Source organism: Ascaphus truei (genome assembly GCF_040206685.1).
Source record: "Ascaphus truei isolate aAscTru1 chromosome 2 unlocalized genomic scaffold, aAscTru1.hap1 SUPER_2_unloc_1, whole genome shotgun sequence".
NCBI classification, from domain to species: domain Eukaryota; kingdom Metazoa; phylum Chordata; class Amphibia; order Anura; family Ascaphidae; genus Ascaphus; species Ascaphus truei.
Genome location: NW_027453815.1, coordinates 1323567 through 1348339, shown reverse-complemented (window position 1 = coordinate 1348339; position 24773 = coordinate 1323567). Strand labels below are relative to the sequence as shown.

Sequence of the window (24773 nt, the reverse complement as noted above, 5' to 3'; positions counted from 1 at the left end):
GGGGGGGGAGGAGAGACACCGCAGGGTGGGGGGGAGGAGAGACACCGCAGGGTGGGGGGAGAGGAGAGACACCGCAGGGTGGGGGGGAGAGGAGACACCGCAGGGTGGGGGGGAGAGGAGACACACCGCAGGGTGGGGGGGAGAGGAGAGACACCGCATGGTGGGGGGAGGGGAGAGGAGACACAGCAGGGTGGGGGGAGGGGAGAGGAGACACACCGCAGGGTGGGGGGGGAGCGGAGAGACACCGCAGGGTGGGCGGGGGGAGAGAGGAGACGCACCGCAGGGTGGGGGGAGAGGAGAGACACCGAAGGGTGGGAGGGAGAGGAGAGACACCGCAGGGTGGGGGGAGAGGAGAGACATTGCAGGGTGGGGGGGGGGGGGAGAGGAGAGACACCGCAGGGTGGTGGTTACATACAGAAGTTGGGTTACCAGCTCACCTGGACTTCTCACTCTGTAGATTCTCTCTGGAAATAAGCGTCGTTTCATAAACTTTCCTTCTGTGCACCTGGGAGAGTCCTACGGAAAGACACAACGACCGTCACAACCAACTCCACAACGTTCACAACAAAACCACTGTTGCAGCGGCCAAAAATATCACAACTAATACGACTGTCACAGCACATCCCCGAGCAGAATAAAACTATCACACAGCATGACTTACAGACACACAAAACTACACACACACATAGGTATTGTGATACAGTCACTGTCTCTGTATTGGCTGGAGTGGGGCAGCAACTGTGCTTTCCAGCCTGCAGGGAGTTAATCTCCCCTGGAGCAGCTAGCAGCAGCTGTAATTAAACAAGCAGCACTCCTGATTGAACAGGAGGTGTAAAAACCAGACAGGGAGCTGCACACACACAGAAAGAGAGACTGCTTTCCCCAGAGAGGGGGGAGAGAGCGCGGCTTCTCCCCAGCCAGGAGGAAGCTGGCTGGCACAGTCCCCTAGGCTTGCTGGATGGTGGTCGCAGAGCCTGCGGGGACTGCCTGGGTTGCACACCTAGGAAGCAAGGATGCAAGGCTGCTGTGGAAGCAGGGCTGTCCTTTCCAGGACATTGGATCCAGAGGGATTTGCTGGACTCTCGTGGGACCGGGTCCACAACAAACAGATAAGCACTGTGATAGTAACATTCATATTGTGAAGATTGAGATAATGTGTGTGGCTCAGGCTATATGAAGACAGGTTATCATCACCTCCATCTTGGCGCAGTAGCCATTTTGAGTATTTGAATGTACGTATATTTGTGTATGATCTGTGAATGTTTGATTCTGCTGTGTATCGCTTCTAGATGTAACTAGCCCTTGTGCAATTCCTACTAGTCATGAAATTGAAATAGCATTCGTAAGAGGTTTTTTCTGCCTTAGATATTTCTGCTGACCTTAGGTTCTGTTATCTGACAGATACAGTAACACACAGGGCTGGACAGGGAAACTCCAGGGGGGGGGAGCAGGGGGTCTCCAGAGAAGAACCGCGTTGATTTCAGGTCTGGGAACCCCCTGCTTCCCAAGATACAGGCCCCGTTATGTGGTGCCAGGATCTCCTGTGCCTTTAAATGTCCCGGTCACGTGACGCAGGACATTTAAACATTGCATGGGGATACCGGCACCCCATATCGGGGACTGTATCTCGGGAAGAAGGGGGTCCCCGGACCTGAAATCAACGCGGTTCTTCTCTGGAGACCCCCTGCTCCCACACACTACTATTGAAAATGTTAAAATAGCTTCATTACTTTAGCTGTTAACCGCTAAGGCGCTGTGACCTGCGCGTGACAGTGCGCGTGACAGTGTGTACCTGGCACGAGGTGCGGCGTGCGTGCGACAGTGCGTGCGACAGTGCGTACCTGGTACGAGGTCGCCCGCCGCGGCCTGCACGGACAGTGTGTGTGACAGTGTGTGTGACAGTGCGTGTGACAGTGCGTGTGACAGTGCGTGTGACAGTGCGTGTGACAGTGCGTGTGACAGTGCGTGTGACAGTGCGTGTGACAGTGCGTGTGACAGTGCGTGTGACAGTGCGTGTGACAGTGCGTGTGACAGTGCGTACCTGGCACGAGGTCGCCTGCCGCGGCCTGCACGGACAGTGCGTGTGACAGTGCGTGTGACAGCGCGTGTGACAGCGCGTGTGACAGCGCGTGTGACAGCGCGTGTGACAGTGCGTGTGACAGTGCGTACCTGGCACGAGGTCGCCCGCCGCGGCCTGCACAGACAGCCGGTACATGGATCTCTGCCAGCTGCTCTTGGCTTTGAAGAAATCATTGAGACTTAATTCCGTGTCGTCCCCAACGCAGAACGTGTCGCAGGCGGCCTGAGGGGACACAGAGGGGACACAGAGGGGGGAGAGTTTGTGGGGAGAGAGAGCTACCTACTTTTAACCCTTCCACCCCTAAGGGTCTTGCGATGTATTATAAAGCGATGAGTGGGGGTCGTCTCGCCACCAAAGGGTTAATCCCCAAAACATGGCAAAAAACGTAAAGCCGCACACCTGAAAAACATGCAAATATTTATCTGCGACTCCGGCCCACAGGCTCTCGCAGGGTTAAAATGTCACACCACTAGTAAACCGCTCTGTGACCTCCCCACTGCGCCGCTTCATGTCCCCAATCTGTCACCCCAACGCCCTCAAGGCTACAATGATCCCTGCTGGTCCCAGAAGGTTCCCCTCCCTCCTCATCTCCCCCCTCCCTCCTCATCTCCTCCCTCCTTATCTCTCCCACTTCCCCCTCTCTGAGCTGGGAAGGAAAGGGAGTGAGATAGAGAGGTGCTGGCATGAGCCTTTCCCCGTGTGTATACGGCTCAGCCCTGCGAGGGGCTCTCCCTGCTCCCCGTGTGTATACGGCTCAGCCCTGCGAGGGGCTCTCCCTGCTCCCCGTGTGTATACGGCTCAGCCCTGCGAGGGGCTCTCCCTGCTCCCCGTGTGTATACGGCTCAGCCCTGCGAGGGACTCTCCCTGCTCCCCGTGTGTATACGGCTCAGCCCTGCGAGGGGCTCTCCCTGCTCCCCGTGTGTATACGGCTCAGCCCTGCGAGGGGCTCTCCCTGCTCCCCGTGTGTATACGGCTCAGCCCTGCGAGGGGCTCTCCCTGCTCCCCGTGTGTATACGGCTCAGCCCTGCGAGGGGCTCTCCCTGCTCCCCGTGTGTATACCTCTCAGCCCTGCGAGGGACTCTCCCTGCTCCCCGTGTGTATACGGCTCAGCCCTGCGAGGGGCTCTCCCTGCTCCCCGTGTGTATACCTCTCAGCCCTGCGAGGGACTCTCCCTGCTCCCCGTGTGTATACGGCTCAGCCCTGCGAGGGGCTCTCCCTGCTCCCCGTGTGTATATGGCTCAGGCCTGCGAGGGACTCTCCCGGGGCTTGGGGCTTAACAAGGCTTCCACTTCCATGGGGTGGGTTTTGTTGGTGTTGAGCTGTGGTATATCCAACCGCACCTTAATCAAGCCATCAATGGGGAAGTCTTCGCTACTAAGACCTCATAATTTCATCTTCTCGGCCGACTGCATAGGCAGATGGTTTAGTTGCCGGTCGTAGAATGGCCGGTAGATAATGGTCACTTGCGACCCAGTGTCCAGCAATGCAGAAGCATAGATGCCCTCCACCAGCATTCTTACAATGGCTGCATGTCCTACTCGATTGTAGGCATCTGATGGGGCCACCTTTTCGTGACTAGGCGCAGGGGCACTATCCGAGGATGTGGACGGCTGTTCTGCCGAATGCACGGTGAAGGCCAGGGCCCCGGGGGTGGAAATGTCTGACTTCGGGCAGTCCCGGGCGAAGTGACCCTCTTGGTGGCAATTAAAGCAACGGTTGCTTCGTGTCACATTGAGGCCAGTGTTAGGAGCTGAGATCCAAAGCGTCAAGGGGGTCTGTCGTGAAGGACCCTGGGGGGTATTGTCCTCAGGATTCTCCTTCGCACTAGACTTCTTAGAGGAAATTGCTTTATTCTCCCGTGTGGAAGATTCCCGAGATGTTTTGGGATTGTGGAAATACAATTGAACCTCCTGTTCCTTATGTGGCCCAGCAACTCCAGGGAGCTGGGGGGTTTCTCGGCCCAAGGGGCGCCTCACATCATAAGAGCTATAGGGTGCGAGGGTAGAGGTCCTTTCATGAGTTGCTTGCATCTGAACTAATTCACAACTGTGGCAGGAATGACTTTCTTGGAGAGTAATCCCCATAAGGATAGTTGTAAGCGTCAGACAAACGTGGACAGCTCTTCTCCCTCCTTCTGGCGGAGAGCACGGAACTGGGCCAAGAGTTCATCTTCATCATCCCCGGCAGTGTAGGCCTGGTTGAGGAGTTCTACCAACTCTTATTAACTTATTAGCGAAACGCAGCCCAAACCACAAATCTGAATCTCACCCTGGGAGTACACACACATAGCCCGACCCCCTCCCAACACTGCCCACAATTTTCAATTTGGCCCAGTATCTGAAGAGGAGATAACACAAGCGCTCCTCAAATTAAAACTAAGCAGCCAATGCGGACCTGACTTACTACAATCTAGGTTCCTACGACTGGGTGCCCCAGCCATTGCCAAACCAATTGCGTCCATAGTCAGCTCTATCCTGTCTGCAGGCCATATCCCTAAGACCTGGAAAACTGCCAGAGTTGTCCCAATCTTCAAAAGTGGGGACAAAAACACTATCTCAAACTACAGGCCAATCTCCCTTCTCCCAATTCTATCCAAAGTTATGGAAAAATGTGTCCACTCCCAATTAAGCGATTTCTACACCAAGACAAATTTCCCTAGCCAATTCCAGTCTGGGTTTTGTCCCAAACACTCCACCGTAACTACCCTGCTAAAAGTTTGCAATGAAATCCAGTGTGGAATGGAACGGGGACAACTCACTGGTGCAGTATTCCTAGATTTTGCAAAGGCTTTTGACACAGTTGATCATGCTATCCTGCTTAACAAACTCCAGAGCTCTGGAATAGGGGCGCATGCTTTAAACTGGTTTCAGTTCTACCTATCAGGAAGATCCCAACATGTGTCCATCTCAGGCTCTAACTCCAACCCCCTGGATATCACCTGTGGTGTCCCGCAAGGCTCTGTTCTGGGGCCCCTACTCTTCTCAATGTTCATTAATGATCTTCCCACAGCTTGTAAGGAAGCCTCAATACACATGTATGCAGATGACACAATCCTATATGCACACAGCCATAGCCTCTCCGACCTTCAACACATACTTCAGTCTGACTTTTTGAGACTCGAAAACTGAATTTCCCAAAACAAACTGTTTTTAAACACTGACAAGACTGTAACAATGGTATTTGGGACCAAGACTACATTTTTAAAGCTTCCAGTGACTGAGCTCCTGATTAGAACCAACGCTAACACCACCCTAACCCCTGTCACTAGTTTTAAATACCTGGGCTTATGGTTTGACTCCCACTTAACATTCGGGATGCACATTGATACCCTGACAACCAAGACCTATGCCAAACTAGGGGTACTTTACAGGAACAAATCCTCCTAAGTGTCCTGGTCAGAAAGCATATCGCACAGCAGATGCTAATGCCAATTATTGACTATGGAGACATAGTATATGGCTCGGCTCCTCAAACCCACCTTAGCAAACTTGACACCCTCTACAATTCCATTTGTTGTTTTGTTCTCCAATGCAACTACAACACACATCACTGCGAAATGCTCAAAGAACTAGATTGGTCATCACTAGAGTCTAGGCTCAAAGTTCACCTTTCCTGTCTCACCCTCAAATACTTTCTGGGCAAGCTACCCAGCTACCTGAACAAGCTCCTCACCCCTACCACATGCAGCACTTATCACCTGAGATCAGACTCCAAAAGACTGTTCATGGTCCCAAGGCTCAACAAAGTATCCGGACGTTCCTCCTTCTCTTACCGTGCACCCCAAAACTGGAACAACCTACCAGAGACTCTCACATCCACCACCAGTTTAAGTTCTTTCAAATCTAAGGCTGTCTCACACTTTAATCTGGTCTGTAACTGTTACATACGCCCATAATATATATTATCTCTAACTGTTTCATACGCCCATAATATATATTACCTGTAACTGTTACATACGCTCATAATATATATTACCTGTCACTGTTATATACGCCTATAATATATATTACCTGTAACTGTTACATGCGCCTATAATATATATTACCTGTAACTGTTACACACGCCTATAATATATATTACCTGTAACTGTTACACACGCCTATAATATATATTATCTGTAACTGTTACATACGCCTATAACATATATTACCTGTAACTGTTACATGCGCCTATAATATATATTACCTGTAACTGTTACATACGCCTATAATATATATTACCTGTAACTGTTACATACGCCTCTAATATATATTATCTGTAACTGTTACATGCGCCTATAATATATATTACCTGTAACTGTTATATGCGCCTATAATATATATTACCTGTAACTGTTACATACGCCTATAATATATATTACCTGTAACTGTTATATGCGCCTATAATATATATTACCTGTAACTGTTACATACGCCTATAATATATATTACCTGTAACTGTTACATACGCCTATAATATATATTACCTGTAACTGTTACATACGCCTCTAATATATATTATCTGTAACTGTTACATGCGCCTATAATATATATTACCTGTAACTGTTATATGCGCCTATAATATATATTACCTGTAACTGTTACATACGCCTATAATATATATTATCTGTAACTGTTACATGCGCCTATAATATATATTATCTGTAACTGTTACATGCGCCTATAATATATATTATCTGTAACTGTTACACGCGCCTATAATATATATTACCTGTAACTGTTACACACGCCTATAATATATATTACCTGTAACTGTTACACACGCCTATAATATATATTACCTGTAACTGTTACATACGCCTATAATATATATTACCTGTAACTGTTACATACGCCTATAATATATATTACCTGTAACTGTTACATACGCCTATAATATATATTACCTGTAACTGTTACATACGCCTATAATATATATTATCTGTAACTGTTATATGCGCCTATAATATATATTATTTGTAACTGTTATATGCGCCTATAATATATATTACCTCTAACTGTTACATACGCCTATAATATATATTACCTGTAACTGTTACATACGCCTATAATATACATCTTCTCTAACTGTGCACACAATGTCTTGTATATAATGTATACCCTGTTCATTTATGTAACTGTACTTGTAACCATGTATTATTTGTTTTACTCTGTGCCCAGGACATACGTGAGAACGAGAGGTAACTCTCACTGTATTACTTCCTGGTAAAATATTTTATAAATAAATAAATAAACTCCTGGGTGGCGACTTCCCCCTCGGTCTCGCGGTGCATTTGCACAAGTTGGGCTGCTGGAGACCGTAGGCACTCGACTTTCCGTTGCCTCTTCATGGCTTCGGAGCAAGACCTTTCCTTGAGCACGTGCAGGGTATGTTCTCTCAATGTCCCAAACTCCTCTTCTCCGAAGGCAGTGGGTGATATCCCGGAGAAAGCTTTGAGCTTGCAGTAGTGGTGGGACTGCGAGGACTGCGCTAGCCCGTCCACCAGTTGCTGTAGTGTTCCCCCGCAGTCCGAGCCTCTGGTGACTATGGTAGTCAGACCGGCCGCTGTGGACTGACTCCGGGTTAGCTTAGTTCCTTCAGGGGATATCTGTGGGGTGTGGGCGTTCAGCCTGCAAGGGTACCTCTGGTGTGGGTCCCGGACTGAAAGCTACCATTGGTATCGTTAGATCTGGGTATACCAACAGGCAACCCATGGATAGGGCTTCCGGAAAATGTAGGGCCCGGGGGCCCTCATCTTCACTTAACTCATTGCCGGCAGTAACGATGACTATGCTCCATTGGTAGGTAGTGGCCGGTCTCCGGCTAAACCAGTAAACCGCCTTAGGCCTCGGGCATGGTCAGCGCTTATGCGCTGACAAGTGCTGAGCCGCGCTGCTGCTCGGCACTGAGAGCGGCTTTAGCAGGGGCTCGCGCACGCGTCAGCTCGCTTGGGGAAGCGCGTGTCTGACGGAGTTTTGACATTTCCCCGCTTGCCGGAGCGCAGGGGCGGTCACGTGAGCAGTTTGAGCAATGAGGGCAAACCAGCTCCGTGACGTCACTGGCCCGCCCCCAGACCCGCCTCCGACAAGCCCACGGACGGCACGCTGTGTAAGGTCAGGGAGTAGTTGCCCCAGGGAGGGTGGATAGGCCTCCTCTGGGGGTTGGCGGGATTGGCAATGCCTTACAAACCACTTAGGTGGACAACGGGGTATGTACTGTTTTTGTTTTTATGTACTAACCCCTTTGGTGCCTCGGGTATACCTTGGTAACCCCCGGCATGAAACAGGTTCGTGTTATTTTTATTTTAGTCTTCTGGAATAATGGATATTAAAGAAGCCTATGATAGAAATATGATCGCCGTTTACCCCGAATATCGCGCCCGCTACATTATTACTGCCATCTTGATGTATACAGCGTAACATTGCGGGAATCATGCTCATCATTCTAAGTTTAACCGGTTGCGATATTATCTCTACTTTATAGGAGTTTGATGTATGAGTTCCTGCTCCCTCTCAGTATCTACTGCTTGGACATTGATTTACTTGCACGTGCTTGTGACCTTCCCAAGGTCTCTCCCAGTAACGAGGGAGTCAACCCTGTGATCAGGTGAAAGATCGGCATTCAGAGACGGGTCAGGCAGAACCGGAGCGACGCAGGGATTATTCCAACTAAAACACAGTCCTTACAATGACTTCTCGTGAAGGGTCGGGATTGCCTCACATAATGCAAGTCCGGGACACGGAGGAGTGAGGTCAAACGGCATTCCAGTCACCATGCAACATGCACATGCAACATGCACATACAGTACAGTATGTTCTCAAACGCAGCTTAATAGCGTGTGAGCTCTGGGGTTGGTACCCTCCAGGCCCTGTCTCCCACCTTCGTATTAACAATACAACAGGAAAAACTGCAAATATCGTTTGAGAAGCAATAAGTGTCTAAGGTCTCACTACCACGGGCGTCCTAACGTGACTGGCGATTCGGTTTTATACAACCAGAAACCCACACGTCTCCCCCATCGCTGGTCAGGCTCAGCTGGTCTGGGTAACAAAGGAGACATCTGGTTGCATGTGTTGATCAAAACATGATTGAAGCCGCCGACCTCGCCCCGGTAACCGCGCCCCGGTAATCTCGCCCCGGTAACCTCGCCCCGGTAATCGCGCCCCGGTAACCTCGCCCCGGTAACCGCGCCCCGGTAACCTCGCCCCGGTAACCTCGCCCCGGTAACCTCGCCCCAGTAACCTCGCCCCGGTAACCTCCGTTTCGCAGCTTCCTGCACCGAGTTTATGCCATTTCTTACTGTCCTGGGGACTACATTTTGTGAAATATGTGAGAGTGCCCTGAAGGGGTTAAATAAATGCTGCATATCGCTTTGTGATTTAGTGCAATTAAAAGCCGGCCAGAGCCAGTATCAGAGCTCCCTTATTATAAAAGGGGCGCTGCGGGTGCTCAGATACCCCAGTGTGAGGTATTAATACTTGCACATACAGTACCTTCTCTTCCTGTCAGCCTCAGGCCCTCTCCTCCTCCTCCTCCTCCTCCTCCTCCTCCTCCTCCTCCTCCTCCTCCTCCTCCTCCTCCTCCTCCTCCTCCTCCTCCTCCTCCTCCTCCTCCTCCTCCTCCTCCTCCTCCTCAGTGGAGGGGGAAGTGTAGACTGACACATAACCGGTCCATAGGAATATTCTGGTCTCCTGCCCCCGCCCCTCCCGGCCGGATCTTCACCCCGCCGCCATGCATAGACAACTGGGCGTGTGTTCAAGTTGTAGAGGGAAGTTTGGGAATCGCTCACCTTAAATACGGCCTTTCCCCAGGCCCGGAAGGAGTCCTCCTGTCCGCACAACTCATCCCCCTCCCCGATCTCCAGGATGCGCTCCCCCCCCAGCTCCTCCAGCCGCGTGTCCACCGCGTGGCCGAAGGCGCAGAAATGGGGGTACGCCCGGGAACCCAGGCCAAACACAGAGAACCTGCGGGCAGAGACAGGGGGACACGGTATCAAGGTGAGGTGCCCAGGACCCTCTGGGGATATAGCAGGGGCTTCAGTACGGCCGGGGGGTTATTTGGGGTTACAAAGGTCACACAGAATTTGGGAAGGAAAGGTGCAATCTGTAATGTTTAATTAGAAATATGATTACAAATGCATCAGAAGCCCGGCACAGTGCGGCACCGCTCCAACCACACGGTACCCGGCACAGTGCGTCATGGGTCTGCGGTCTCCTGACTGAAGATGCAATCTCCAACATGTTGTTATTTTCTTATGGTACCGTATGTGAACCACCGTGGCACCGCTCCGACCGCGCCACCGCTCCAACCGCGACGCCGCTCCGACCGCGCCACCGCTCCAACCGCGACGCCGCTCCGACCGCGCCACCGCTCCAACCGCGACGCCGCTCCAACCGCGACGCCGCTCCAACCGCAGCACCGCTCCAACCGCAGCACCGCTCCAACCGCGACACCGCTCCAACCGCGCCACCGCTCCAACCGCGCCACCGCTCCAACCGCGCCACCGCTCCAACCGCTCCAACCGCGCCAACCGCACCACCGCTCCAACCGCGCCACCGCGCCAACGCGCCACCGCTCCGACCGCGCCACCGCTCCGACCGCGCCACCGCTCCGACCGCGCCGCCGCTCCGACCGCGCCGCCGCTCCGACCGCGCCGCCGCTCCAACCGCGCCGCCGCTCCAACCGCGCCGCCGCTCCAACCGCGGCGCCGCTCCAACCGCGGCGCCGCTCCAACCGCAGCACCGCTCCAACCGCGCCACCGCTCCAACCGCGCCACCGCTCCAACCGCGCCACCGCTCCAACCGCGCCAACCGCTCCAACCGCGCCAACCGCACCACCGCTCCAACCGCGCCACCGCGCCAACGCGCCACCGCTCCGACCGCGCCACCGCTCCGACCGCGCCACCGCTCCGACCGCGCCGCCGCTCCGACCGCGCCGCCGCTCCGACCGCGCCACCGCTCCAACCGCGACGCCGCTCCAACCGCGACGCCGCTCCAACCGCGGCGCCGCTCCAACCGCAGCACCGCTCCAACCGCGCCACCGCTCCAACCGCGCCACCGCTCCAACCGCGCCACCGCTCCAACCGCGCCACCGCTCCAACCGCGCCAACCGCTCCAACCGCGCCAACCGCACCACCGCTCCAACCGCGCCACCGCGCCAACGCGCCACCGCTCCAACCGCGCCACCGCTCCAACCGCGCCACCGCTCCAACCGCGACGCCGCTCCAACCGCGACGCCGCTCCAACCGCGACACCGCTCCAACCGCGACGCCGCTCCAACCGCGGCGCCGCTCCAACCGCAGCGCCGCTCCAACCGCGACACCGCTCCAACCGCGCCACCGCTCCAACCGCGCCACCGCTCCAACCGCGCCACCGCTCCAACCGCGCCACCGCTCCAACCGCGCCACCGCTCCAACCGCGCCACCGCTCCAACCGCGCCAACCGCGCCAACCGCTCCAACCGCGCCAACCGCACCACCGCTCCAACGCGCCAACGCGCCACCGCTCCAACCGCGCCACCGCTCCAACCGCGCCACCGCTCCAACGCGCCACCGCTCCAACCGCGCCACCGCTCCAACCGCGCCACCGCTCCAACCGCGCCACCGCTCCAACCGCGCCACCGCTCCAACCGCGCCACCGCTCCAACCGCGCCACCGCTCCAACCGCGCCACCGCTCCAACCGCGCCACCGCTCCAACCGCGCCACCGCTCCAACCACGCCACCGCTCCCCCATGACACACTGTTTTCCATTGGCTGATGTGAAGTTCACCCCAGTGACCATTTTGTTTCCACCGGGCGAGTAATCTTACCCAGGGTTAATACCCCAAAATATAGATTACCTGAGCTGGGGGTTCCCAGAGTAAATCCACACTCCTGGTGCTTCATTACTCCCATTAGTATGACTAGTGTATATATATATATATATATATATATATATATATATATATATATGGGATACGTGTGGTGGTGGCCCGTATATAGCATATGTGTGACGTGGCCTGTATATTGTATACGTGTGGCGGTGGCCCGTATATAGTATACATGTGGCGGTGGCCCGTATATAGTAAACGTGTGATGGTGGCCCGTATATAGTATACATGTGGCGGTGGCCCGTATATAGTAAACGTGTGATGGTGGCCCGTATATAGTATACGTGTGATGGTGGCCCGTATATAGTACATGTGCGACGGTGGCCCATATATAGTATACGTGTGATGGTGGCCCGTATACGTCTGACGGTGGCTCGTAAATAGTATATGTGTGACTGTGGCCCGTATATAGTATACGTGTGACTGTGGCCCGTATATAGTATACGTGTGACGGTGGCCCGAATGTAGTATGTGTGTGATGGTGGCCCGTGTATAGTATATGTGTGACGTGGCCCGTGTATAGTATACGTGTGATGGTGGCCCATGTATAGTATACGTGCGATGGTGGCCCATGTATAGTATATGTGCGATGGTGGCCCGTATATAGTAAACGTGTGATGGTGGCCCGTATATAGTATACATGTGCCGTGGCCCGTATATAGTATACGTGTGACGTGGCCCGTATATAGTATACGTGTGACGTGGCCCGTATGTAGTATAAAGGTGACGTGGCCCGTATGTAGTATAAAGGTGACGGTGGCCCGTATGTAGTATAAAGGTGACGGTGGCCCGTATGTAGTATAAAGGTGACGGTGGCCCGTATGTAGTATATGTGTGACGGTGGCCGTATGTAGTATGTGTGTGACGGTGGCCCGTATATAGTATACGTGTGACGTGGCCCGTATGCAGTATACGTGTGACGTGGCCCGTATGTAGTATGCGTGTGATGGTGGCCCATATGTAGTATGCGTGTGACGGTGGCCCGTATATAGTATGTGTGTGATGGTGGCCCGTATGTAGTATACATGTGATGGTGGCCGTATGTAGTATAAAGGTGACGGTGGCCCGTATGTAGTATAAAGGTGACGGTGGCCCGTATGTAGTATAAAGGTGACGGTGGCCCGTATGTAGTATATGTGTGACGGTGGCCGTATGTAGTATGTGTGTGACGGTGGCCCGTATATAGTATACGTGTGACGTGGCCCGTATGCAGTATACGTGTGACGTGGCCCGTATGTAGTATGCGTGTGATGGTGGCCCATATGTAGTATGCGTGTGACGGTGGCCCGTATATAGTATGTGTGTGATGGTGGCCCGTATGTAGTATACATGTGATGGTGGCCGTATGTAGTATACGTGTGACGTGGCCCGTATGTAGTATAAAGGTGACGTGGCCCGTATGTAGTATAAAGGTGACGGTGGCCCGTATGTAGTATATGTGTGACGGTGGCCCGTATGTAGTATGTGTGTGACGGTGGCCCGTATATAGTATGCGTGTGACGTGGCCCGTATGTAGTATATGTGTGACGTGGCCCGTATGTAGTATATGTGTGATGGTGGCCCATATGTAGTATGCGTGTGACGGTGGCCCGTATATAGTATGCGTGTGATGGTGGCATGTACTGTATATAGCATGCGTGTGACGGTGGCATGTACTGTATATAGCATGCGTGTGACGGTGGCATGTACTGTATATAGTATGCGTGTGACGGTGGCATGTACTGTATATAGTATGCGTGTGACGCTGGCATGTACTGTATATAGTATGCGTGTGACGGTGGCATGTACTGTATATAGTATGCGTGTGACGGTGGCATGTACTGTATATAGTATGCGTGTGACGGTGGCATGTACTGTATATAGTATGCGTGTGACGGTGGCATGTACTGTATATAGTATGCGTGTGACGGTGGCATGTACTGTATATAGTATGCGTGTGACGCTGGCATGTACTGTATATAGTATGCGTGTGACGGTGGCATGTACTGTATATAGTATGCGTGTGACGGTGGCATGTACTGTATATAGTATGCGTGTGACGGTGGCATGTACTGTATATAGTATGCGTGTGACGTGGCATGTACTGTATATAGTATGCGTGTGACGGTGGCATGTACTGTATATAGTATGCGTGTGACGGTGGCATGTACAGTATATAGTATGCGTGTGACGGTGGCATGTACTGTATATAGTATGCGTGTGACGGTGGCATGTACTGTATATAGTATGCGTGTGACGGTGGCATGTACTGTATATAGTATGCGTGTGATGGTGGCATGTACTGTATATAGTATGCGTGTGACGGCGGCATGTACTGTATATAGTATGCGTGTGATGGTGGCATGTACTGTATATAGTATGCGTGTGACGGTGGCATGTACTGTATATAGTATGCGTGTGATTGGTGGCATGTACTGTATATAGTATGCGTGTGATGGTGGCATGTACTGTATATAGTATGCGTGTGATGGTGGCATGTACTGTATATAGTATGCGTGTGACGGTGGCATGTACTGTATATAGTATGCGTGTGACGGTGGCATGTACTGTATATAGTATGCGTGTGACGGTGGCATGTACTGTATATAGTATGCGTGTGACGGTGGCATGTAGCTTGATTAGAGTTTTGAAGCTTTGGGGGTTATTTATTAAACTGCAATAGTGCAGATGGGGGCACTTGAATGGCAGTTTCCATGTAGTAGTGCCCTGATCGGCACTATGGGGGTAATGAGTAACCCCGTCCCTGTATAGTGCAGTACCTGAGTGTGCCCAGGGGGCCGGCGCTGTCTGTGTTGCTGGATTCCTTCCTTTTCTTCTTCCACGACGTGACGAGGGTGTCTGCCTGGGACACGCTGTTAAAACGGGTCTTGTAGCTCCTATAACGGAGGAGAAGACGTCAGTGACCCGGAGACGCCCCTGGCAGCCCCAGCATCGTGTTACCTGGGCAAGTGTCTGTATACACCTACGTAATCTACCAACTATACAGGTATAAGGACGGTATGTGCAGCCGGCAGGCGCTGAGCACCCAGAACATGTCTCAGTCAGAGTCGCTAGAGTGGCATCATGTGAGGGCCGGCCAAAAACAAGGGATTCCCTGCAGCGGGAGCGGGGGAGGGGCATCTGGGACTACTGTCCCGGTCACATGGGGCCCAAGCACCCCGCCAGCAACCCGAAAATGTGTCAGATCCGCAGAGGTGCCTGCTGGAGGCCGGGAGGACAGGCAGGCACCTCTGTGGACACCCTATGGCAGGCACCTGTGTGGAATGAACTTAGGCAACATCTGTAACATCTGTACTCTGGGGAAAGTATCTCTGGCAACATCTGTAACATCTGTACTCTGGGGAAAGTATCTCTGCAAACATCTGTAACATCTGTACTCTGGGGAAAGTATCTCAGGCAACATCTGTAACATCTGTACTCTGGGGAAAGTATCTCTGCAAACATCTGTAACATCTGTACTCTGGGGAAAGTATCTCTGGCAACATCTGTAACATCTGTACTCTGGGGAAAGTATCTCTGGCAACATCTGTAACATCTGTACTCTGGGGAAAGTATCTCTGCAAACATCTGTAACATCTGTACTCTGGGGAAAGTATCTCTGCAAACATCTGTAACATCTGTACTCCGGGGACAGTATCTCTGGCAACATCTGTACTCTGGGGAAAGTATCTCAGGCAACATCTGTAACATCTGTACTCTGGGGAAAGTATCTCAGGAAACATCTGTAACATCTGTACTCTGGGGAAAGTATCTCTGCAAACATCTGTAACATCTGTACTCTGGGGAAAGTATCTCTGCAAACATCTGTAACATCTGTACTCCGGGGACAGTATCTCTGGCAACATCTGTACTCTGGGGAAAGTATCTCAGGCAACATCTGTAACATCTGTACTCTGGGGAAAGTATCTCTGGCAACATCTGTAACATCTGTACTCCGGGGACAGTATCTCTGGCAACATCTGTAACATCTGTACTCCGGGGACAGTATCTCTGGCAACATCTGTAACATCTGTACTCCGGGGACAGTATCTCTGGCAACATCTGTAACATCTGTACTCCGGGAAAAGTATCTCTGGCAACATCTGTAACATCTGTACTCTGGGGAAAGTATCTCTGGCAACATCTGTAACATCTGTACTCTGGGGAAAGTATCTCAGGCAACATCTGTAACATCTGTACTCTGGGGAAAGTATCTCAGGCAACATCTGTAACATCTGTACTCTGGGGAAAGTAACTCAGGCAACATCTGTAACATCTGTACTCTGGGGAAAGTATCTCTGGCAACATCTGTAACATCTGTACTCTGGGGACAGTAACTCAGGCAACATCTGTAACATCTGTACTCAGGGGAAAGTAACTCAGGCAACATCTGTAACATCTGTACTCTGGGGAAAGTATCTCTGGCAACATCTGTAACATCTGTACACTGGGGAAAGTATCTCAGGCAACATCTGTAACATCTGTACTCTGGGGAAAGTATCTCAGGCAACATCTGTAACATCTGTACTCTGGGGAAAGTATCTCTGGCAACATCTGTACTCTGGGGACAGTATCTCTGGCAACATCTGTAACATCTGTACTCCGGGGACAGTATCTCTGGCAACATCTGTAACATCTGTACTCTGGGGAAAGTATCTCAGGCAACATCTGTAACATCTGTACTAAAGGGACAGTAACTCAGGCAACATCTGTAACATCTGTACTCCGGGGACAGTAATTCAGGCAACATCTGTAACATCTGTACTCCGGGGACAGTAATTCAGGCAACATCTGTACTCTGGGGAAAGTATCTCAGGCAACATCTGTAACATCTGTACTCCGGGGACAGTAATTCAGGCAACATCTGTAACATCTGTACTCCGGGGACAGTAATTCAGGCAACATCTGTACTCCGGGGACAGTAACTCAGGCAACATCTGTAACATCTGTACTCCGGGGACAGTAATTCAGGCAACATCTGTACTCTGGGGAAAGTATCTCAGGCAACATCTGTAACATCTGTACTCCGGGGACAGTAATTCAGGCAACATCTGTAACATCTGTACTCCGGGGACAGTAATTCAGGCAACATCTGTACTCTGGGGAAAGTATCTCAGGCAACATCTGTAACATCTGTACTCTGGGGACAGTAACTCAGGCAACATCTGTAACATCTGTAACCCGGGGACAGTAACTCAGGCAACATCTGTACTCTGGGGAAAGTATCTCAGGCAACATCTATAACATCTGTAACCCGGGGACAGTAACTCAGGCAACATCTGTACTCCGGGGACAGTAACTCAGGCAACATCTGTACTCCGGGGACAGTAACTCAGGCAACATCTATAACATCTGTAACCCGGGGACAGTAACTCAGGCAACATCTGTAACCCGGGGACAGTAACTCAGGCAACATCTGTAACATCTGTACTCCGGGGACAGTAACTCAGGCAACATATGTAACCCGGGGACAGTAACTCAGGCAACATCTGTAACATCTGTAGCCCGGGGACAGTAACTCAGGCAACATCTGTAACATCTGTACTCATGGGAAAGTAGCTCAGGCAACATTTGTAACATCTGTAACCCGGGGACAGTAACTCAGGCAACATCTGTAACATCTGTAACCCGGGGACAGTAACTCAGGCAACATCTGTAACATCTGTACTTCAGGGAAAGTATCTCAGGCAACATCTGTAACATCTGTACTCCAGTGACAGTAACTCTGGCAACATCTGTAACATCTGTACTCTGGGGAAAGTATCTCTGGCAACATCTGTAACATCTGTACTCTGGGGAAAGTATCTCTGGCAACATCTGTAACATCTGTACTCTGGGGAAAGTATCTCAGGCAACATCTGTACTCTGGGGAAAGTATCTCTGGCAACATCTGTACTCTGGGGAAAGTATCTCTGGCAACATCTGTAACATCTGTACTCCAGTGACAGTAACTCTGGCAACATCTGTAACATCTGTACTCTGGGGAAAGTATCTCTGGCAACATCTGTAACATCTGTATTCGGGAAAGTATCTCTGGCAACATCTGTAACATCTGTACTCCGGGGAAAGTATCTCTGGCAACATCTGTAACATCTGTACTCTGGGGAAAGTATCTCTGGCAACATCTGTACTCTGGGGAAAGTATCTCTGGCAACATCTGTACTCTGGGGAAAGTATCTCTGGCAACATCTGTAACATCTGTACTCCAGTGACAGTAACTCTGGCAACATCTGTAACATCTGTACTCTGGGGAAAGTATCTCTGGCAACATCTGTACTCTGGGGAAAGTATCTCAGGCAACATCTGTAACATCTGTAACCCGGGGAAAGTATCTCAGGCAACATCTGTAACATCTGTACTCTGGGGAAAGTATCTCAGGCAACATCTGTAACATCTGTACTCCGGGGAAAGTATCTCTGGCAACATCTGTAACATCTGTACTCCGGGGAAAGTATCTCTGGCAACATCTGTACTCTGGGGAAAGTATCTCAGGCAACATCTGTAACATCTGTAACCCGGGGAAAGTATCTCAGGCAACATCTGTAACATCTGTACTCCGGGGAAAGTATCTCTGGCAACATCTGTAACATCTGTACTCCGGGGAAAGTATCTCTGGCAACATCTGTACTCTGGGGAAAGTATCTCAGGCAACATCTGTAACATCTGTAACCCGGGGAAAGTATCTCAGGCAACATCTGTAACATCTGTACTCTGGGGAAAGTATCTCAGGCAACATCTGTAACATCTGTACTAAAGGGACAGTAACTCAGGCAACATCTGTAACATCTGTAACCCGGGGACAGTAACTCAGGCAACATCTGTAACCCGGGGACAGTAACTCAGGCAACATCTGTACTCCGGGGACAGTAACTCAGGCAACATCTGTAACATCTGTAACCCGGGGACAGTAACTCAGGCAACATCTGTAATATCTGTACTCCAGGGACAGTAACTCAGGCAACATCTGTAACCCGGGGACAGTAACTCAGGCAACATCTGTAACATCTGTAACCCGGGGACAGTAACTCAGGCAACATCTGTAACATCTGTACTCATGGGAAAGTAACTCAGGCAACATCTGTAACATCTGTAACCCGGGGACAGTAACTCAGGCAACATCTGTAATATCTGTACTCCAGGGACAGTAACTCAGGCAACATCTGTAACATCTGTAACCCGGGGACAGTAACTCAGGCAACATATGTAACCCGGGGACAGTAACTCGGGCAACATCTGTAACATCTGTAACCCGGGGACAGTAACTCAGGCAACATCTGTAACATCTGTAACCCGGGGACAGTAACTCAGGCAACATCTGTAATATCTGTACTCCGGGGAAAGTAACTCAGGCAACATCTGTAATATCTGTACTCCGGGGACAGTAACTCGGGCAACATCTGTAACATCTGTAACCCGGGGACAGTAACTCAGGCAACATCTGTAACATCTGTAACCCAGGGACAGTAACTCAGGCAACATCTGTAACCCGGGGACAGTAACTCAGGCAACATATGTAACCCGGGGACAGTAACTCAGGCAACATCTGTAACATCTGTAGCCCGGGGACAGTAACTCAGGCAACATCTGTAACATCTGTAGCCCGGGGACAGTAACTCAGGCAACATCTGTAACATCTGTAACCCGGGGACAGTAACTCGGGCAACATCTGTAACATCTGTACTTCAGGGACAGTAACTCGGGCAACATCTGTAACATCTGTACTTCAGGGAAAGTATCTCAGGCAACATCTGTAACATCTGTACTCCAGTGACAGTAACTCGGGCAACATCTGTAACATCTGTACTCCAAGCAAAGTAACTCAGGAAACATCTGTAACATCTGTACTCCAAGCAAAGTAACTCAGGCAACATCTGTAACCCGGGGACAGTAACTCGGGCAACATCTGTAACATCTGTAACCCGGGGACAGTAACTCAGGCAACATCTGTAACATCTGTAACCCGGGACAGTAACTCAGGCAACATCTGTACTCCGGGGAAAGTAACTCAGGCAACATCTGTAACATCTGTAACCCGGGGACAGTAACTCAGGCAACATCTGTAACATCTGTAACCCGGGGACAGTAACTCAGGCAACATCTGTAACATCTGTAACCCGGGGACAGTAACTCAGGCAACATCTGTAACATCTGTACTCCGGGGACAGTAACACAGGCAACATCTGTAACATCTGTAACCCGGGGACAGTAACTCAGGCAACATCTGTTATATCTGTACTCCGGGGACAGTAACTCAGGCAACATCTGTAACATCTGTAACCCGGGGACAGTAACTCAGGCAACATCTGTAACCCGGGGACAGTAACTCAGGCAACATCTGTAACATCTGTACTCAGGGGACAGTAACTCAGGCAACATCTGTAACATCTGTACTCAGGGGACAGTAACTCAGGCAACATCTGTAACCCGGGGACAGTAACTCAGGCAACATCTGTAACATCTGTACTCAGGGGAAAGTATCTCAGGCAACATCTGTAACATCTGTACTCCGGGGACAGTAACTCAGGCAACATCTGTAACATCTGTACTAAAGGGACAGTAACTCGGGCAACATCTGTTATATCTGTACTCCGGGGACAGTAACTCAGGCAACATCTGTAACCCGGGGACAATAACTCAGGCAACATCTGTACTCCAGGGAAAGTATCTCAGGCAACATCTGTAACATCTGTACTCCGGGGACAGTAACTCAGGCAACATCTGTAACATCTGTAACCCGGGGACAGTAACTCAGGCAACATCTGTAACATCTGTACTCCAGGGAAAGTATCTCAGGCAACATCTGTAACATCTGTACTCCAGGGAAAGTATCTCAGGCAACATCTGTAACATCTGTACTCAGGGGAAAGTAACTCAGGCAACATCTGTAACATCTGTACTCCGGGGACAGTAACTCGGGCAACATCTGTAACATCTGTACTCAGGGGAAAGTATCTCAGGCAACATCTGTAACATCTGTACTCAGGGGAAAGTAACTCAGGCAATATCTGTAACATCTGTAACCCGGGGACAGTAACTCAGGCAACATCTGTAACATCTGTACTCCGGGGACAGTAACTCAGGCAACATCTGTAACATCTGTACTCCGGGGACAGTAACTCAGGCAACATCTGTAACATCTGTAACCCGGGGACAGTAACTCAGGCAACATCTGTAACATCTGTAACCCGGGGACAGTAACTCAGGCAACATCTGTACTCCAGGGAAAGTATCTCAGGCAACATCTGTAACATCTGTACTCCAGGGAAAGTATCTCAGGCAACATCTGTAACATCTGCACTCCAGGGAAAGTATCTCAGGCAACATCTGTAACATCTGTACTCCAGGGAAAGTAACTCAGGCAACATCTGTAACCCGGGGACAGTAACTCAGGAAACATCTGTAACATCTGTACTTCAGGGACAGTAACTCGGGCAACATCTGTAACATCTGTACTCCGGGCAAAGTAACTCAGGCAACATCTGTAACATCTGTACTCCAGGGACAGTAACTCGGGCAACATCTGTATCATCTGTACTCTGGGCAAAGTAACTCAGGCAACATCTGTAACATCTGTACTCTGGGGAAAGTAACTCGGTAACATCTGTAACTCCGAATATCACGGAGTGGGATTGGATGGCAGTGCTAATGCAGCATATCACAACATATTGCACCATATCACAATTTAATGTATCACAGGGAACAATGAAGCCGGTTTATCTGTATGTGTAATATTAGTCTTTAGACATCACTGTATATACTCAATATAAATGAAATAAATGTCCTTTAACCCTTTGAGCAGATGTCTGTGCCGTGGGTTTAACCCTTTGAGCAGATGTCTGTGCCGTGGGAATGATGGGGTATGTTGATCCATAAAAGGTACTGGGCCCAATATTACCCCCCCAAAATCCCTGCTTTCTCTTTTCTGTGCATTTCCTATTACTATTGAAGGCTTTTATTATATGGTACATGTACATATTATGTTCCTGAACAAAGCTATATATTGGATGCTGGCACTCCGAATGATTATTCCCACTGCACTGGCCTGCACTCTGAAAAATATATGATTTTATTTCAAAGTATTATTGCAATGTGGGTTTTATTGATTTTTCTGGGCTTCCTGTGTCTTCTTTTGGAAGAATAGTACTTTTGGAGATTATTATTAAGCCATTAAACATGTGTTAAACTATGCAACAAACATTAAACTGTCAGCAAAGGTGTCACAGGCCTCAGGGAGTTTACTGCACCGCAAATCCAATCACGGTCGACCCAATTCTGTCCCAGATGGGGAATATTGGGAGAAATAACCGGCATGCACAAGACACTAGTAATTCTATTTTAGGGAGCGTTTCCTTCCTACATTTCCTATTTCATTTTTGGTAAGATAATTCACCAGTTTCCATGGCAACTGCTCTTCACATCATCAACGTATCTGGGAATCAGAACTCCCTGTCAGGAGGAAGTCCCAGAGGAAAAGACTCCTTCCCCCTCAGGGTGCGCACTGCTCCCTTCCTCTAATTCACAGTGACACACACACACATACACACACACACCGTGCTCACAACACACTACTATCTGCTTAAATAAGAAACAGAGATAACAATCACTTTTCCCATCTCATCTGCCTATTTCCTTCCAGCTATGAAGACTCCGACACTATTTGACCTCTCACTTTTTCCCTATCTAGGATCCACCACCTCTGCCAAGAGTCGCTTCCGAAGGTCTATGGTTCTTTCATTGTAGAAGTAGTTGGCCAAGTTTCCACTGAGCCTCCCGCTCTCCGGAGTCAGCCTTGCTCTTTCCCTGAGAAATGCTTCCATCCTGCACCTTGTTGATACCCTTTATACATTAGATTTTCTACCATCCTTCCCCTCTTCTCTCTTTCAAGCTGGTTAGACTGAGTCCTTTCATCTCTCCTGCCCAGTTGTATGATGCAGAACGTGCGCTGTGTTACATTGTATGTGCTAGAGACCTGTGATAGAGACCTACAAATACCCTCAAATATATAAATAAGGCAGGGAGGGGGTGGAAGGAGGAAACAGACTGAGAGATAAGGAAACACCAGGACATGGATTCCTGCTTCCTTTAAGTTGGGAGTCCTGGGAGGAATGGAAGGAAGCATTTATTTGGGTACAAAGTAATAGATGTATGCAAAGGTCTCCCAGCTGAAGCAGTGCGAGTGACCAACAAAGAATGCTTGGGATTTACACAATAATGTAATAATTTATATAATATATAATAATATATATTTCAATAAACACAATACTTTCCAGAGTCTGTTGCTACATGTTTGAATATTTACTGCTGTGCCTACATTTTAGCTTTTAGAACCCATGTGTAAGATCCATCTAATCTATCCATCTAATCCATCTATCCAATCAATCCATCCATCTAATCCATCCATCTATATAATCCATCCATCCATACAATCAATCCATCCAATCCATCTATACAATCCCTCCATCTATCCATCTAATCCATCCATCCATCTAATCCATCCATCCATCTAATCCATCCATCCATCTAATCCATCCATCCATCCAATCCATCCATCCATCTAATCCATCCATCTATCTAATCCATCCATCTATCTAATCCATCCATCCATCTAATCCATCCATCCATCCATCCAATCCATCCATCCATCTAATCCATCCATCCATCTAATCCATCCATCCATCTAATCCATCCATCCATCTAATCCATCCATCCATCTAATCCATCCATCCATCTAATCCATCCATCCATCTAATCCATCAATCCATCTAATGCATCCATCCATCCAATCCATCCATCTAATCCATCCATCCATCTAATCCATCCATCCATCTAATTCATCCATCCATCCATCCATCTAATCCATCCATCCATCCATCCAATCCATCCATCCAATCCATCTAATCCATCCATCCATCCATCCATCCATCCATCTAATCCATCCATCTAATCCATCCATCTAATCCATCCATCTAATCCATCCATCTAATCCACCCATCCATCTAATCCATCCATCTAATCCATCCATCCATCTAATCCATCCATCCATCTAATCCATCCATCCATCTAATCCATCTCCCATAGACCTGCTATGATACAGGAGTACTCACTTCTGCTGCTCCGGCTGGAGGGCGGCTATGTTAGAGGTCATCTCCATCAATCCTTTAGCAAATGCCTATAGAAAGAAGAGTCAGAGGTCACAGGGGTGCGGAGCGGGAGATCGGGGAGCACTCCCTGCTATGAGAAGATGAAAGAAGATCTCCACATGAGTTGCGTTGCCAAGAGTGGAATTGACCGTCTTCCTACAGTATCTCTGTCTGTTCTGGCGGAAGGCTGGTTCCCCCGAGCACATATTCCCATTAATAATGGTACACAGTGCATTTACACCGAATTATAAAGATGATGGATTTTATCTCCCACTGATCATATTACATAGAACATGACCCGTGCCCCACGGTGCTCAGTGAGCTTTGTAAGTGCATCTCTCTTCTGTTACACCACACATCTACCGGCTCCTTCCAATTCCCGTCTATCCTCTGCATCTTTCTGCATCCCACCTTACTGACCAGCGAGTGCTCACTATGGGGGGCTTCTCTTCACCTACCCTCTGCATCCCACCTGACTGACCAGTGAGCGCTCACTACGAGGGGCTTCTCTTCACCTACCCTCTGCATCCCACCTGACTGACCAGCGAGTGCTCACTACGGGGGGCTTCTCTTCCCCTACCCTCTGCATCCCACCTTACTGACCAGCGAGTGCTCACTACGGGGGGCTTCTCTTCACCTACCCTCTGCATCCCACCTTACTGACCAGTGAGTGCTCACTACGGGGGGGCTTCTCTTCCCCTACCCTCTGCATCCCACCTTACTGACCA

General features: G+C 50.0%; 1 protein-coding gene across 2 annotated transcripts in view; it reads right to left on the bottom strand.

The window, feature by feature from the left end:
* The window catches only part of NOS3 (nitric oxide synthase 3), a 300784-nt gene that overhangs the window by 106341 nt on the left and 169670 nt on the right, over positions 1 to 24773 (bottom strand). For both annotated transcript variants that reach the window (XM_075580452.1, XM_075580453.1), the window contains exons 14-18: positions 24010 to 24074; positions 14686 to 14802; positions 9849 to 10023; positions 2170 to 2302; positions 438 to 516 (exon numbers count right to left, since the gene is read on the bottom strand). In XM_075580452.1, the coding sequence (XP_075436567.1) occupies positions 438 to 516; positions 2170 to 2302; positions 9849 to 10023; positions 14686 to 14802; positions 24010 to 24074 (569 nt within the window). The remainder of the gene's footprint in view (positions 1 to 437; positions 517 to 2169; positions 2303 to 9848; positions 10024 to 14685; positions 14803 to 24009; positions 24075 to 24773) is intronic.